Consider the following 15,160-nt stretch of genomic DNA (forward strand, 5'->3'; position numbering starts at 1 on the left):
ACTACAGAGAACATGATCCTTCCATTTCAGTGCAGAATACATGACAAAATAACCGTTATTAAGCATTTTTAAAACTGAACTCCTTCAGACTGTAATGATTCACACTAAGATTTTGTCAAGGCAATTAAATGGAAAAATTTGCATTTCTATTACTCTTATTTAAATACTCCATAAATACTATATTTGGTGCTTTGGTTTAAAGACTTGAAATGACTTGAAGCTCAAAGCAGACGACTTGGACTTGACTTGGACTTATGGACCAGTGACTCGAGACTCGACTTGGACTTGCCTGTATTTGACTTGGGACTTGACTCGGACTTGAGGTCAGAGACTTGAAACTTACTTGATACTTGCAAAACAACAACAACTTGGTCCCGCCTCTGGTTTTTAGCTTTGGGCATTTTAACACTTTTTATATATTGTTTTTAATTATGATTTACTGTCTTTTATTTTTATGTCTTAAATTATCCGTGCATCACTTTGAAAACTGTTATAAACTGTGCTATATAAATAAAGTGGATTTGGTCAAAGTAAAGTGAATTTTATTGTCAATAGGAGGGTTTCAGTCACGTGATCACGATGATGCGCGAATTTCAGGTGGAGGGCAGGAAGTGAAGACAAACACAACAAACACGGCTCTGGAGAACACAGATATGGAGAAGAGTTCTTATTGTAAGGATTTAGAGCCAGTAGCAAGGCAAAAGTACGAGCAGTTAGTCGACAAATATATTGGACGTGACCCTGATCTTATTGAAAATTAGAGAATTTTCAACCGAAGTAAAAGATTTGCAGAGGCAGAGGAGATCACGAACTATTTAGCTCTTCAGACATCGTTCTACACCAGACAACAGATGAAGGCGGACAAAAGTTTGGAGGCATATAACTTTTTTTGTCAGTGGATGTGTCCTCAACCTTGGTGCAAAACGCCTAAATGATGATTATTGTTTGGTCTTCACCAGGATGAGTGTTTCTCTTATATTATGTGTATAGACTGTTATGGGACAAACTGCAGTGTATCGGCAGTAACCTGATCTATTTAATGTCAACAAATGTCGTTAATGATTCGTTTATGTTTAGGTAAACCACAAAAAACAATTTAGCTTCGTAACAAACCTTTGACGAAGTGGTCACTGCAGACACGAGCATTTGCGAATTCTGCTCCTCCCGACCTCAGACGTAGCTTTGTAATCCACTTTTTACGGCGTTGTTCTGTCACCTTTTCCCGTTTCTGACCTTTGTGGACGACTATATTCGGTTCTCTAAAAAAAATCGCTTTTCCTTCTTTCGGTTAGAACGATTGGCACGGCCGTAAAACTACACAACACATCGGCATTTTCCTCCAGTCAGTTCACTTCCTGCCCTCCATCTGATTTTGCGTGCTGACAAACGTAGCCCTGTGACGCCACGTGAAACCCACCTGTTCAACATGTAACAGACTTTTACACCGGGGGATTGAAATTGCGTTTCTCCAAACTCCAAATGTGTAAATTCAAAACACAGACATCAATCATAATCATAATCATAATCATAACAAATAAAATAAACACAAAATATAGAGGCAGACAGACAAAGGACATGTACATTTCCAACAAGAAAAGAAATGAGGCAGCTGTTTTGGTACGTAATGATGGTGTGCTGAAATAGTGGCATGGATCCAGGAATGTTTTAAGTAGTTTTCTAAGTTTGTTGAAGTTTTGTTGTTGTGTGAGTGAGTTCTCGCCGCGTTCTGGTGCTGCAGTTATAACGGTCCGTGGTGTGAAACCTGGTTAGCTGCAATAAATAGACCTGCTGCTGCGGAGATGCAAATTCAAGCTCCAAACGAGACCGTTCACCCATATGTTTGTTTGCTTTGTGAGTCTGTTTCTTCTGTTTCTGATGATTCATGAGAGGAAATGTAGCAGAGCCAGATGTTTGTGCAAAGTGACAGAAATCGCTCCAGATTCACAATAAAAACAACTCGGGATTCTGTGTGGAGTTTGCATGTTCTGTCTGTGTTTGTGTGGAATCACTCTGTGCTCTGATCTCTCCTTAAAGGGCCCGTCTCCTGCAAAATAACTCTTTTCACATTGTATCTTCTGCATGTAAACAAGCACAGTTTGGGTTTTGGAACATCCATTACATGATAGTTCTGAAATCTTACTGATTTCTTGGAGGCGTCACAGACCAAGAACTATGAAAGTCCGGCTATTGCTCATCCCCCTGCCCGTCCTGAGAAAGTACAGGCTCCGCCCTCCAAACGTGACGTAGGTTCTGAGTGAGCCGCCCTTCCTCCGCCATCTCAGGGAGGGAGGGGGAGACAGGCGTGCACAATGATAGTGGTAGGAATAGGCAAGTTTCAGCTGACGTCATTGTTATTAAAAGCTCGCGTTGCATGCTGGGAAACATTTTGGACAGAGGCAAGAAACACGATAGCGTCAAACACAGTGCGTAACCTCGCATATTTATCCCCGATAATGGTAAATTCCTGCTGCATTATCGGATGCACAAATAGATGCACGAAAGAAGGAAAATGTCTTTTTCGTATTGAGAGTGAAAAGAACCGCTAACTTGAATTAAACGGCTTTCAAACATTCGCAGAGCAAACGTAGAAGATCCTAGCAAACCATGGACTCCAACAAGTTCAACAACACATCGAGACTCTTGGAGGTTTTCATCTTTTCTGCTGTGAATGGCCCAGGAGTTTCCACCAAGTCATTGTGGATATCGCAGAGGTGAATATTTGTCCAGGTAGTTGGCGATTCTGACCAGAAATTTGGTTTGGTCCAGGCTTTGTCGGGGTTGAAAAGGGTGATTTGGCGTCCGTCGATGCTTATGACCAATTTCTGGTCAAATGGTCTTGGGTCCTCTGCCGTTAGAGTGGATAAATAACCAGGATCAATACCCTTTACGTGCTTTCTCGCTCCGTCCGTCATGTTGAATTAGTGTTTCTTGCCACCGACCAAAATAATTCCCAGCATGCAACGTGCGCTTTTGTCAACAATGAAACTCACCTATAAACTTTTAATCATCATGGTGATACAGCGCAGCGCGTTCAGCCGCATGTGTTGGTCCCGGAATCAGACGAGGACTTTGAGGTGCACAAAGCTCAAGCACCGTGTCAACATCAACTGAACATTACTGGTTGGTAAAATATTAATAAACACTAGTAGATAAACTTATTATATCGTGAACACTGCAGTGTAGAAGAATGAGATTATGCTGTCGCTTTTGTTTAGGTGTTCGTGTGGGAATTGTCAGCCGATGCTGGGTGGAAGCGGGGAGGGGGGCGGGTGTGAAGCGCTTTCTGCTACGTCAAACGCATCATAGGTGTATCTGCCGCATCGTCGTTGTAGCAGCTTTAGTTCATTGTCATGTGGGAGGGTGAAAGAAATACGTTGCAATTTGTTTGAAAAAGCGCCAAATCAATCTAAAAACCACTTCGGTGACATATACAAGGCCCACACATCACTCTTAGAAGGTAGAAAGCTCTGAAAAGTTGATTTTGCATGAAATAGGCTCCATCACCTGCTGATAGAACTGATAAAAATAATTTTTGAATTAAACCCAACCTTACATTTGAAGGATTTATGTCTGAGCAGCAGCAGTGAGTTGTACTTCCTGATAGAAAGCTCTGCAGCGGCGGACTGATAATGAGAAAATAGTCCCTCAACATGTGACGATTCATGTGATACAAGGTTAGTTTTATTTCAAACATTATTCTATCGACACAGACATTTACATCGACAGTCTGGAGTAATAATAGATTTTCTTCGGGTGTTTTGTGGAGTGGGTAAGACTGTTTTTAGTGGCAGGATAACTGACCATTGACATGCACTAGTCTAGCACCAGTGACCTCTGCAAATACAAGGACTGGATGGAATATTTTAAAAAGTGTCTCCACACGTCTCCAACACTCTGGATCACTAGGAAATGAGGTCCTATATCCAAAAATCCGCACTGTCCCTTTAATAACAGCTATTTTGTCATGAAGGATCATGTTCTCTGTAGTTCCTTTTGTATTGTACTGCGTATTACTGTAGTACATTTGAGGATACCACATCAAAGTACTTCAATTACAACCAAAGTCACAAACAGAATGGAGAAGGACATGTTCCAGTTTGTTCCTGGAAAATTAATCACCGCATTTTCCAGCTGTACAGACAAAAGTATTTTCTAAAACCATATATTTTTAAGAGAAGCATCAAGTTTTCTCAAGTCACAGGCCTTCAAATCCAAGTCGAGTCCCAAGTCTTAGTCCATTTTATTAGTCTCAAGTCCTAAAAATAGCGACTCAAGTCTGACTCGAGTCCAACTCACGACTTGCGAGTCCCCACCTCTACTCCAGACATTTACACACACATTTTGCCACAGAAAACCATTCACCGGAAGTTCTGCAAACCCACAGCGGGACACTTCCGGCCGTTCTGAAAAAGGTCTATTCCCCCAAGTTTACAAAAAAAAGATTAAAAATACGACACCAACAACAACGAGGAAATAAAACATGGAAATACACAACTGACACAGATCTGTTCGCGTCAGGTTAAGTCCACTGACTCGGGAAACTTGACCAAACTCTGTATGTTTTGATGACGTGATGTGGGCCCAGCTTTTCCCCATCTCTAATGAGACTCTGCTGCTAAACCTGCTCCACATTACCACGCGCTTCCTCTTTCCATTATAAAGAAGTGGTTTCAAAGCGTTTCCCGACCTTTAATCAGGTTACACACATAGAGCTGTATCCTCAGGTGAAAGGGAAGCAGAACCACTCAGTCTGAGCGCTCTGCATCAGCGTCTGACTCCAAAACACAATTACACGAGACGGGCTGGAACTTCCACGATGGAGAACTTTCCTCTTCTGCTGCAGTCTCTGGCACTTTTCTAATGAGCTAAAAAGACAATATTCTGTGTTTGGTGCTTTTGGAGATGTTTGTAGATGCATTACTCAGCTTTTTTTGTCTATACAGTGATCAGGCTTGTTAGAGCAACTTTAAAGGTGCGTTGTGGAACTTTTCTGGTGGAGGTAATAGTATTGCCTTGTCTGGAATGTTCCAAGGTATGACATTAAACACATCTATCTTACATTTATTAAATATGTGGGGTTCTGTTGCTCAAAAATACACAATTCTCTCTGTGAATAGGGTTGCCTCTCCACAGATCTGACCTGTAATGAAGCCTATTGCTGAGATTTAGGTGAAATGGCAACATATATAGGGCAATACTATTAGTGTTTCTCACTTGACTCTGACTTTTGTGAATGTATAAAACTGTATAGTGTCTATATATTTATAACAGAGCTATAGAACTAAATATGGCGGCACGGTGGCTGAGTGGCTAGCACTCACTCACAGCAAGAAGGTTCTGGGTTCGATCCCCGGGTCGCCTGGGCCTTTCTGTGTGGAGTTTGCATGTTTCTCCCCGTGTCTGGATGGGTTTCCTCCGGGTGCTCCGGTTTCCCCCATCAACCCAAAACATGCTCCAGGTCTCCAAGAACAGTTGATAGTCAAGGTCAGTTAAATACAATCAACTCAATCACTGTGTCCTTAGGCAAGACACTTCACCCACATTGCCTAGTATGAAAGCGGTGTGTGTGTGTGAGTGATGGTGGTGGTCGGAGGGACCGATGGCGCCGAGTGGCATGGCAGCCGCGCCTCTGTCAGTGTGCCCCAGGGCAGCTGTGGCTACAATAGTAGTTTACCATCACCAGGGTATAGAGTGAATGAATGATGCTGAATGAATAATGTTGAATAATGTTGTGTAAAGCGTCTTTGGGGGACAGAAAATGTCTGTGAAAGCGCATATAAATAAAGACTTACTTACTTACTTAAATATAACTAAATAACAGTGCTTTATGTGGCCATTCATCTCATCATATCTCAGAAGCTCAGCAGGGATGGGCCTGGTTTGTACTTGGATGGGAGACACAGGGAAAATCAGGTGTCACAGGGGGCACCAGTGGCAAAAACTGTCATCCACATTGCCTAGTATGAAAGTGGAATGTGTGAGTGTTGGTTGTCTGAGGGACGGATGGCACCGATTGGTCTGCCCCAGGGCGGCTGTGGCTACAATAGTAGTTTACCACCACCGGGTCTGGAGTGAATGATTAATGCTCTGTAAAGCGTCTTTGGGACAAATGTCTGTGAAAAGCACTATATAAATAAAAAACTTACTTACTATAGAACTAAATACAAGTTAATATCAGTGCTATATAACTACATTATACATATGTGATCAGTGTTGGGAAGGTGACTTTTAAAATGTATTCCCCTACAGATTACAGATTACATACCTCAAAATGTAGTTTGTAACGTAATTCATTAAATTACTTAAAGTGAGTAACGTAATCTAAATACTTTGGATTACTTGATATTGTCATGTTTTTTAAAACTACATGAATGTACCAACCACATCCTGAAAATTCTTGTTTGTTCTCTTCAAATTGGCCCTGGTTTTAGTTCTGGTTTAGTCCTAGTTTAGTCCTGGTTTTAATCCTGGTTTTAATCCTGGTTTTAGTCCTGGTTTTAGTCCTGGTTTAGTCCTGGTTTAAACCTGGTTTAGACCTGGTTTAGTCCTGTTTAGTCCTGGTTTAGACTGGTTTTAGACCTGGTTTAGTCCTGCTTTTAGACCTGGTTTAGTCCTGGTTTAGTTGGTTTTAGTCCTGGTTTAATCCTGTTTTAATCCTGGTTTAGTCCTGGTTTAGTCCTGGTTTAGTCCTGGTTTTAGTCCTGGTTTAGTCCTGGTTTAGTCCTGGTTTAGACCTGGTTTAGACCTGGTTTAGTCCTGTTTAGTCCTGCTTTTAGACCTGGTTTAGTCCTGGTTTTAGTCCTGGTTTTAGTCCTGGTTTAGACCTGGTTTAGACCTGGTTTAGTCCTGTTTAGTCCTGCTTTTAGACCTGGTTTAGTCCTGGTTTAGTCCTGGTTTTAGTCCTGGTTTTAGTCCTGGTTTAGTCCTGGTTTAGACCTGGTTTTAGTCCTGTTTAGTCCTGGTTTAGTCCTGGTTTTAGTCCTGGTTTTAGTCCTGGTTTTAGTCCTGGTTTAGACCTGGTTTAGTCCTGTTTAGTCCTACTTTTAGACCTGGTTTAGTCCTGGTTTACACCTTGTTTTAATCCTGGTTTAGTCCTGGTTTACAGGAAAGTACCGCCGTGTAATCCATTTATTTCAACAAAGTAACTGTAATCCAATTACCACTCACTGAAACGGTAACTGTAACCGAATAGTTACTCATAATTTGTACTCGGATTACATAACTCCGGTACATGTAATCTGTTACTCCCCGACACTGTATGTGATGTATAACATATATACTATACATGTAGTTACACTCATACATTATTATTATTATTTATTTTTTTAAGATTATTTGATTGATAGATGTTTAGTTACAGAGGATTCTGGGAGTATGTGTCAGTGGTGGGACATCTGCTCCCCTGATTCCACAGATCTGCTCCATAACTCTGTCAGATTGATTTATTTGGAGTTATAAACGTACGTTGTTTATCCCCGAGCAGCTCCTCCTCACTGCAGAGACACACTTTTGTTTATGGTACATTTTTCTGGCTATTGCATATGGCACTTTTAGAACATTTTTACTTTTTTGGTGGAGGTTTCTATAAAAACTTGTCTCAAATAAATCACACATCACCAGACCAACGTACAAGTCAGACCTGTGGAGAGGCAAGTCAACTCACAGTAAAAATGCATGTTTTTACTTCTGAGAAATAAAAACAAACTGAATAAATTCCAAATCAAAATCTTTCTTGGTTAATACAGCAACCGCTCACCAAATTTAATCTTGTGCCTGTCTGTGTTGGAGAGTAACAGATTACATGTACTGGAGTTATGTAATCAGAGTACAAATTAGGAGTAACTGTATTCAGTTACAGTTACTGTTTCAGTGAGTGGTAATTGGATTACAGTTACTTTGTTGAAATAAATGGATTACACGGAGGTATTTTACTGCTTTCACATTTGGACTAAACCAGGACTAAAACCAGGACTAAAACCAGGACTAAACCAGGACTAAACCTGGTCTAAACCAGAACTAAAACCAGGACTAAACAAGGACTAAACCAGGACTAAAACCAGGACTAAAACCAGGACTAAACCAGGACTAAACCAGGACTAAACCAGGACTAAACCAGGACTAAACCAGGACTAAACCAGGACTAAACCAGGACTAAACCAGGACTAAAACCAGGACTAAAACCAGGACTAAACCAGGACTAAAACCAGGACTAAACCAGGACTAAAGCAGGAATAAACCAGGCAGCAGTGATCTCATATAAAAATCATTTCTCTATCAATATTATTTTTAATCTGATTAAGTATTTTTTTTTTTTTTTATTTTAGCAGATAAAACATCTGATGTTAAGATCCTGGTCTTTTCTTCTCTACAGTAAAACAAAAGTCTGTTCACGGAGACTTGGACTCAACAGACAATTTGAAGAGAACAAACATGAATTTTCAGGATGTGGTTGGTACATTCATGTAGTTTTAAAAAAACATGACAATATCAAGTAATCCAAAGTATTCAGATTACGTTACTCACTTTAAGTAATTTAGTGGATTACGTTACAAACTACATTTTGGTGTATGTAATCTGTAATCTGTAGGGGAATACATTTTAAAAGTCACCTTCCCAACACTGTCTGTGTAAAATAATATTTGACAAAACTGCACACTACAGTGTTCTTCTACACTGCTGCACTTGTGCTTCTCTGTGCACCTGTCCAGTCACTGACTTTATAATAACATGACACAGTGAGAGTGGGGATTTGGTTTATAATCTGTGGATGAGACCAGAGGAGGAGCCACGTGTTGATGGCTGCTGGTTCCTACTCTGCTGAATAATGTAAAACAGAGTAAGTGAGTGAGAGTGAGAGAGTGTGGGTGTGTGGCAAAGAGGAACGGCCTGCACTTAAAATAGAGCAGGTAAAAAAGAGGCGAGAGTTGTGCTCACTCACAGGAGTCATGACAGAAGAGCAGAGTGACAGTGAAATGTGGTCCTGAGGAAAGAAAGATCTGATCCCTGTCGGCTGTAATTCCTCTGAAGAAGCAAAATATCTAAATCTTGTGTTACTGCAGAAAGTCTCAAAACAACATTTCACTGCACAAACCCTCACAGCTGTTGGAGGATCACATCTGCTCAGCTCAATCATGAATGTTTAATGAATCTGTAAACCTGTGGGATCATTAGAGCAGGAGAGACTCTCAAAGTTCAGGATTCTTTTAAAGACTTGAGCTCATTTGTAACGAGCCTTTAGTTTTCTGATAGAGAAGTTCACTACAGCAGCAGTGCTTCAGATGTGTCATGTTTCCCTGATGGTGCAGGCTCCAGCTCTGCTCTAAACATTCTCCTGAAGGACACAATCATGATCCTGCTCCTGATGTCCAGGTCCGGGCATGTGGCGCAGGTCCAGAGGTCCAGAGGTCCAGAGGTTTGTTTTAAAGGCAGACTCTCGCGGGGAGATGTGTCTTTATTCTAACTGATGGTGCTGCAGTGAAACAGCCTGTTGTGCGCGCGTTCTGTGCTCTGTCCTCGCGTGACCCTGCTCTGAATCGACTCGTGTTTTATCGTCACGTGTGTGTGGTCAGTGAGACACAGTGGTCAGCTGAGAGGCGCGTGGTCAGAGCCACACGTCTCTCCTCTTCACCAACTTTGTGCCCGTCCGTCTTGAGCTCCGCGCGCAGCCGGACAGATGCGACACCGCCGCAGACCCGCGTCCACACACCGGATGGCACGTGCTGCTTCAATATTCATGTCTAAAGAAAGCCCTCGCGAGGCTGGAGCGCGCGTGTGCGTGTCAGGCGGCTCGTGCTATTTTTAGAAACAACGTTGCAGTGAAGAATCAATCACCGCGGATAAAAAGTGTGTGCGGCTCTTCCGCCGCGTACGAGCCGCGGCTCCGCAGACCCGCTGCAGCTGCAGGTGTCTGTGCGCATGGGACGCACGGACGCACGGACGCACGCGCACTCTTTTATCTCCTCTGATGCCACATGATGTGTGTCTTTACGCTCGCGGGGGAAGCGCACCGGCGGAAGGCAAACTTTTGCACCATGAAATCCACGAGTCTGGACGTGTCTCCTCCGAGGACCTGCGCCGGGTTTGTTCTTTGACATTGCAGTTTGGAAATGATTCGTATCCAAAGGCCACGCGCTGTGCAGGATTTTCACATTTGAACTTTTGGGCACATTTTGCTCGCTCTTATGGGAATTAAGCACTCGTCCCGCTGCATGCTCCTCAGGAGAAAAATGGCGGAGTCTGAGAGCGGTGAGGTAAGTGACACCTCGGCTTTAAGATGTAACTGTTGAAGATGCGGAGTGTGATTCTGGAGAGGAGAAGTTTCCTGCTCTCTGGACTCATGCACCAAACTGAAGGTGCAGATGCAGAGATCACGGTCAACAACCCTCACTGACGAGATTACAGTGACACAACACTGTGTCATAATGTGCTCAACCTAAACTTACAGGACAATTTCTTTACAAATGCGAAGAATATGAGTAAATCACGTGTTTCATACACAAGAGAACTTATTTCAGTGATGTGTTTTCAACAAATATGTGATGTCCTATTCTGAATGAAATGTTCTTTACATTATTAAACTAAAGACAGACTGGATTTAGAACAGAAGTCTTGTATTTGGCTTCTGTAGTTTTAGGCATCAGTCCAGTGTGATGATGTTACACATGAGAGCTCTCCAGGGAGCAGGTCTGTGGAGAGGCGCTGTCCAAGGTGCTGCTGCTTCTTTTCCTCACGGGACGAACTGCAAACATAATGATTTTGAGAGCAATTACCACACACTGACATCTCTTTGACTGCAAAAAAAAAAAAACCTCTTTACTAACATGAAAGTTTAGCTTAAAAGTCCCATTTCACTGCATTTTCTGATTTATGTCAATGTTTCCTCGTCACAAACAGACCTGGACTTGTGTTTCGTTTCATTCACACATGTTTAACACACAAACCCTGCAGATTTAGGCTTAGAAAACACTCTGTCCCACATTGTGATGTCATGTGGCGATACAGAAAGGGCTCCACTGTGTTTTTAAACTCCATACACCTTCACTAGAATCACTTGGATGATTTCAGCCCTGGAAATGCCAATCTCTGCTGAACAAATGGCAAAAATGGCTGTACTCAGGTTTCTGCACTGACTTCCTGTGGCTCAGAGACTTTAAAGTGGCTCTACTTGTGCACAGGTCTCTCCACGGCCGAGCACCAAAGTCCATCTGTGACATGTTAGTGCCATATGAACCCTCTCGCACTGTGAATGTGACTCTGTTTAAATCCAGACTCAAAACGATTCTGTTCAGCTGCATATGACTGAAAGGTTTTCATTCCACACTCTTATTTATGTAATTAATGTCTCTCTCTCTTTTTAATTTTAAGTTCTGATTTGTTTTTATTGTGATTTTAATGCATTTCTTATTCTGTAAAGCACTATGAATTACTTTCTGTACGAATAGACGCATCAAGTATCTCGGACTTCCGGTCATGGCGCAATCCATACTGAGAAGGATTTTCTGAAAAAAGCATCAAATCACCATGTTTGTTTTCCCAGTGGGATGTGTCTATTTTCAAAGTCGATATTTTCTAGTCTTTTGAACCATATCACTTTTGTTTCTGGTTCTGATATTGTCATATTTTAGTTTTGGGATTCGGACATTGTAATTGTGTGGTTGTTGGATCCTAACAGCGGAAAACGGCTCGAGAAATGTGTTTGCGAACTCCATTAATGCAAAAGGGAATCAGATGTGTGTGACTGCAAACCTCTGTTCAAACTGTTTCTCTTCCCAACGGAATTGAAAACTAGTGAAAGGCGAAGGCGATGGGCAGGATTGATCCACGGGAAGGACGAAAAAGGAAACCTCTGACTGTCTAAATCATTCCGAGTTTGCAGCGAACATTTTGTATGTGGAGTGACAACAAAGTGGGATCCCGTTTGTTAAGCGAGAGGTGCAGAAGACAAACAGGCTGAGCTCGCACTTTCTTGTTCTTGTGGTTTTACAGCAACATCACGTCTTGGTCTCTTTGCAGTGGAAGGTGTTTCTTGGCGAACAGCTGGTGCCTTTTGCTTTGGCGTTGACTTTTAAAATTCGTAACCGAGGTTGAGTGAGGGGTCGGGGTTTTGCTTTGATGGTGCTCCACATGCAAAATGTTCGCTGCAAACTCAGGATGATTTAGACAGTTAAAGGTTTCCTTTTTCGTCCTTCCTGTGGATCAATCCTGCCCATCGCCTTCACCTTTCACTATTTTTCAATTCTTTTATGAAGAGGAAACAGTTTGAACAGAGGTTTGCAGTCACACACATCTGATTCACTTTTGCATTTATGAACTTCGCAAACAAATTTCTCGAGCCGTTTTCCGCTGTTAGGATCCAACATCCAGACAATTACAATGTCTGAATCCCAAAACTAAAATATGACAATATCAGAACCAGAAACAAAAGTGATATGGTTGAAAAGACTAGAAAATATCGACTTTGTCAATAGATGCATCGCACTGGGAAAACAAACATGGCGGTTTGATGCTCACTTTTTCGGAAAATCCTTCCCAGTATGCACTGCACAATGACCGGAAGTCCGAGATTCTTGATGCGTCTATTGCGCTTTACAAATAAACTTGCCTTGCCTGGCCAAAAGGTAGCGGTTAACTTGAAAACTACATGACATCACAAGGTGGTTTAGAGCATTTTGAGCTTTGGAGATGTAGACCAGGCTTATTTAAACACATGTGAATGAAACAAAACACAACTCCAGGTCTGTTTTTGAGAAGTTAACCGCATTATAACATGATTTAAAGCTCACAAGACTCACTTCTGTTCAATAATGGACCTTTAACTTTTGTCTTGCCTTCTTGACTTCTTACTGTACGTGAAGGTTTTGCTTGAGATTTTCAAAGCGCGCATTTGGAAGCAGAGTTGTACGCTTCTTAAATTATTCATCCTAAAAAGTTCCCTCGTAGTGAGCTCGGCGCAGTATCAGCAGACGCCGCGGCAACCATGCACTACATTATAATGAGAGGAAAGATCGCGCTCTCCCGCTCCTCTATCTGCCGCTCTTATCGCTGAAGCCCTAAGTGCAGTAATGGCACCACACCAAATTGGTTCTTCTTCACCGCCTCCCCGTGAACTAATGGCCTTCCTTTGACCTTGCCTCGCGCGAATGACACCGATGCAGCGCGGAGTTTATCAATACCAAGTCTCAACCCGGTCTGAGTGTATAGGGAGTTATTATGGACAGTCCAGGCTTCGTATCTGCACATCCAATTACAGAGCCGGTCTCTCATTTCCTTCCACAGCCTCGGTCTGATCTGGAGCCACGCAGTTCAGTGCAGGAGGATGAAAAGAGACACCAGTATGGACTATTCCTTTATTGTTTTCTTTTTCAAAGGCCAAAAAAAAAAAAAAAGCGTGTTCTTGGTGGGGGGTGCGTGTGCCAATTACGTAACGGTTGTAAACTAGTTAAGACTTCGTATTTGGGTTTCTTGGTGTTCTGCGTCGTAAAAATAACCAAAAAAATCTCACTTCTCCGCACATTTGTAACTCGGCCGTCACCACAGACTGTGTATATGAATGGACATAGCGAAATTCCAAATAGGAAGTTCTCCAGGAGGCTCTTCTGGCTCCTTCTGCCTCTGGCTCCAAGTGACTTACATTCAGTGTTGGGGAGTAACAGATTACATGTACCGGAGTTATGTAATCAGAGTACAAATTATGAGTAACTGTATTCGGTTACAGTTTCTCTTTCAGTGAGTGGTAATTGGATTACAGTTACTTTGTTGAAATAAATGGATTACACGGCGGTATTTTCCTGTTTTCATATTTTGGGCTGTATCCCCCCTCCAAGGGCTAAACCAGGACTAAACCAGGACTAAACCAGGACTAAAATCAGGTCTAAACTAGATCTAAACCAGGACTGAAACAGGTCTAAAACCAGGACTAAAACCAGGCCTAAACCCGGACTAAATCCAGGTCTAAACTAGATCTAAACCAGGACTGAACCAGGACTAAACCTGGAGTAAACCAGTACTAAACCCGGACTAAACCAGGACTGAACCAGGACTAAACCCGGAGTAAACCAGTACTAAACCAGGACTAAATCAGGACTAAAACTAGGTCTAAACCAGCTCTAAACTAGATCTAAACCAGGTCTAAAACCAGAACTAAACCAGGACTAAAATCTGGTCTAAACTAGATCTAAACCAGGACTGAACCAGGTCTAAAACCAGGACTAAAACCAGGACTAAACCCGGACTAAATCCAGGTCTAAACTAGATCTAAACCAGGACTGAACCAGGACTAAACCTGGAGTAAACCAGTACTAAACCAGGACTAAACCAGGACTGAACCAGGACTAAACCAGGACTAAATCAGGACTAAAACTAGGTCTAAACCAGCTCTAAACTAGATCTAAACCAGGTCTAAAACCAGAACTAAACCAGGACTAAAATCTGGTCTAAACTAGATCTAAACCAGGACTGAACCAGGTCTAAACTCAGACTAAACCAGGACTAAACTAGGACTAAATCAGGACTAAACCCCAACTAAGCCAGGACTAAAACAGGTCTAAAACCAGGACTAAAACCAGGACTAAACCTGGACTAAACCTGGACTAAACCAGGTCTAAACCAGGACTAAAACAGGACTAAAACAGGATTTAACAGGACTAAATCATGCTGCATGGACATGTCTCCTCCTCTTCTATCAATAATATTTTTAATACAGTCTGGGCTTTTTATTTTCTTTTAGCAGATAAAACATCTTCATCTTCTTGTTTCTCTACAGCAAATCAAGTAATCCAAAGTATTCAGATTACATTACTCACTTTAAGTAATTTAATGGATTCCGTTCCAAACTACATTTTGGTGTGTGTAATCTGTAATCTGTTGGGGAATACATTTTAAAAGTCACCTTCCCAACACTGATTACATTAGGATCTTGTCGTCCGTCTCGCTGTAACTGCTGCTGTGAACCTTGCCATGTTGGTCTTAAAATCTCCGTATTAACCTGCTCTACATGATCCTGAATTTTTCATTTCGCTATTTTGTCCCTAAATCAAGATATGAACAAAAATAACGGACCAATCAGATGCCTTCATTCCCCGAGGTTTGAGGGTCTGTTTACACGAGAACACTTAAAAACGGGTAAAAACAACAAAATATTTTATCGGAAGTCCCTTTCGTT

The 15,160-nt window shown here is 42.0% G+C and overlaps 1 protein-coding gene across 1 annotated transcript in view; it reads left to right on the plus strand.

Moving 5' to 3' along the window:
• Positions 1-10,181: 10,181 nt before the first annotated feature.
• The window catches only part of LOC110167138 (protein arginine N-methyltransferase 8), a 113,699-nt gene continuing 108,720 nt past the window's right edge, over positions 10,182-15,160 (plus strand). The window contains 1 exon segment of the mRNA XM_055155458.1: positions 10,182-10,250. Coding sequence (XP_055011433.1) covers positions 10,182-10,250 — 69 coding nt within the window.

This window comes from Boleophthalmus pectinirostris, unplaced genomic scaffold (genome assembly GCF_026225935.1).
Source record: "Boleophthalmus pectinirostris isolate CB_2022bp ecotype Guang Dong unplaced genomic scaffold, ASM2622593v1 HiC_scaffold_2, whole genome shotgun sequence".
NCBI classification, from domain to species: Eukaryota; Metazoa; Chordata; class Actinopteri; order Gobiiformes; family Gobiidae; genus Boleophthalmus; species Boleophthalmus pectinirostris.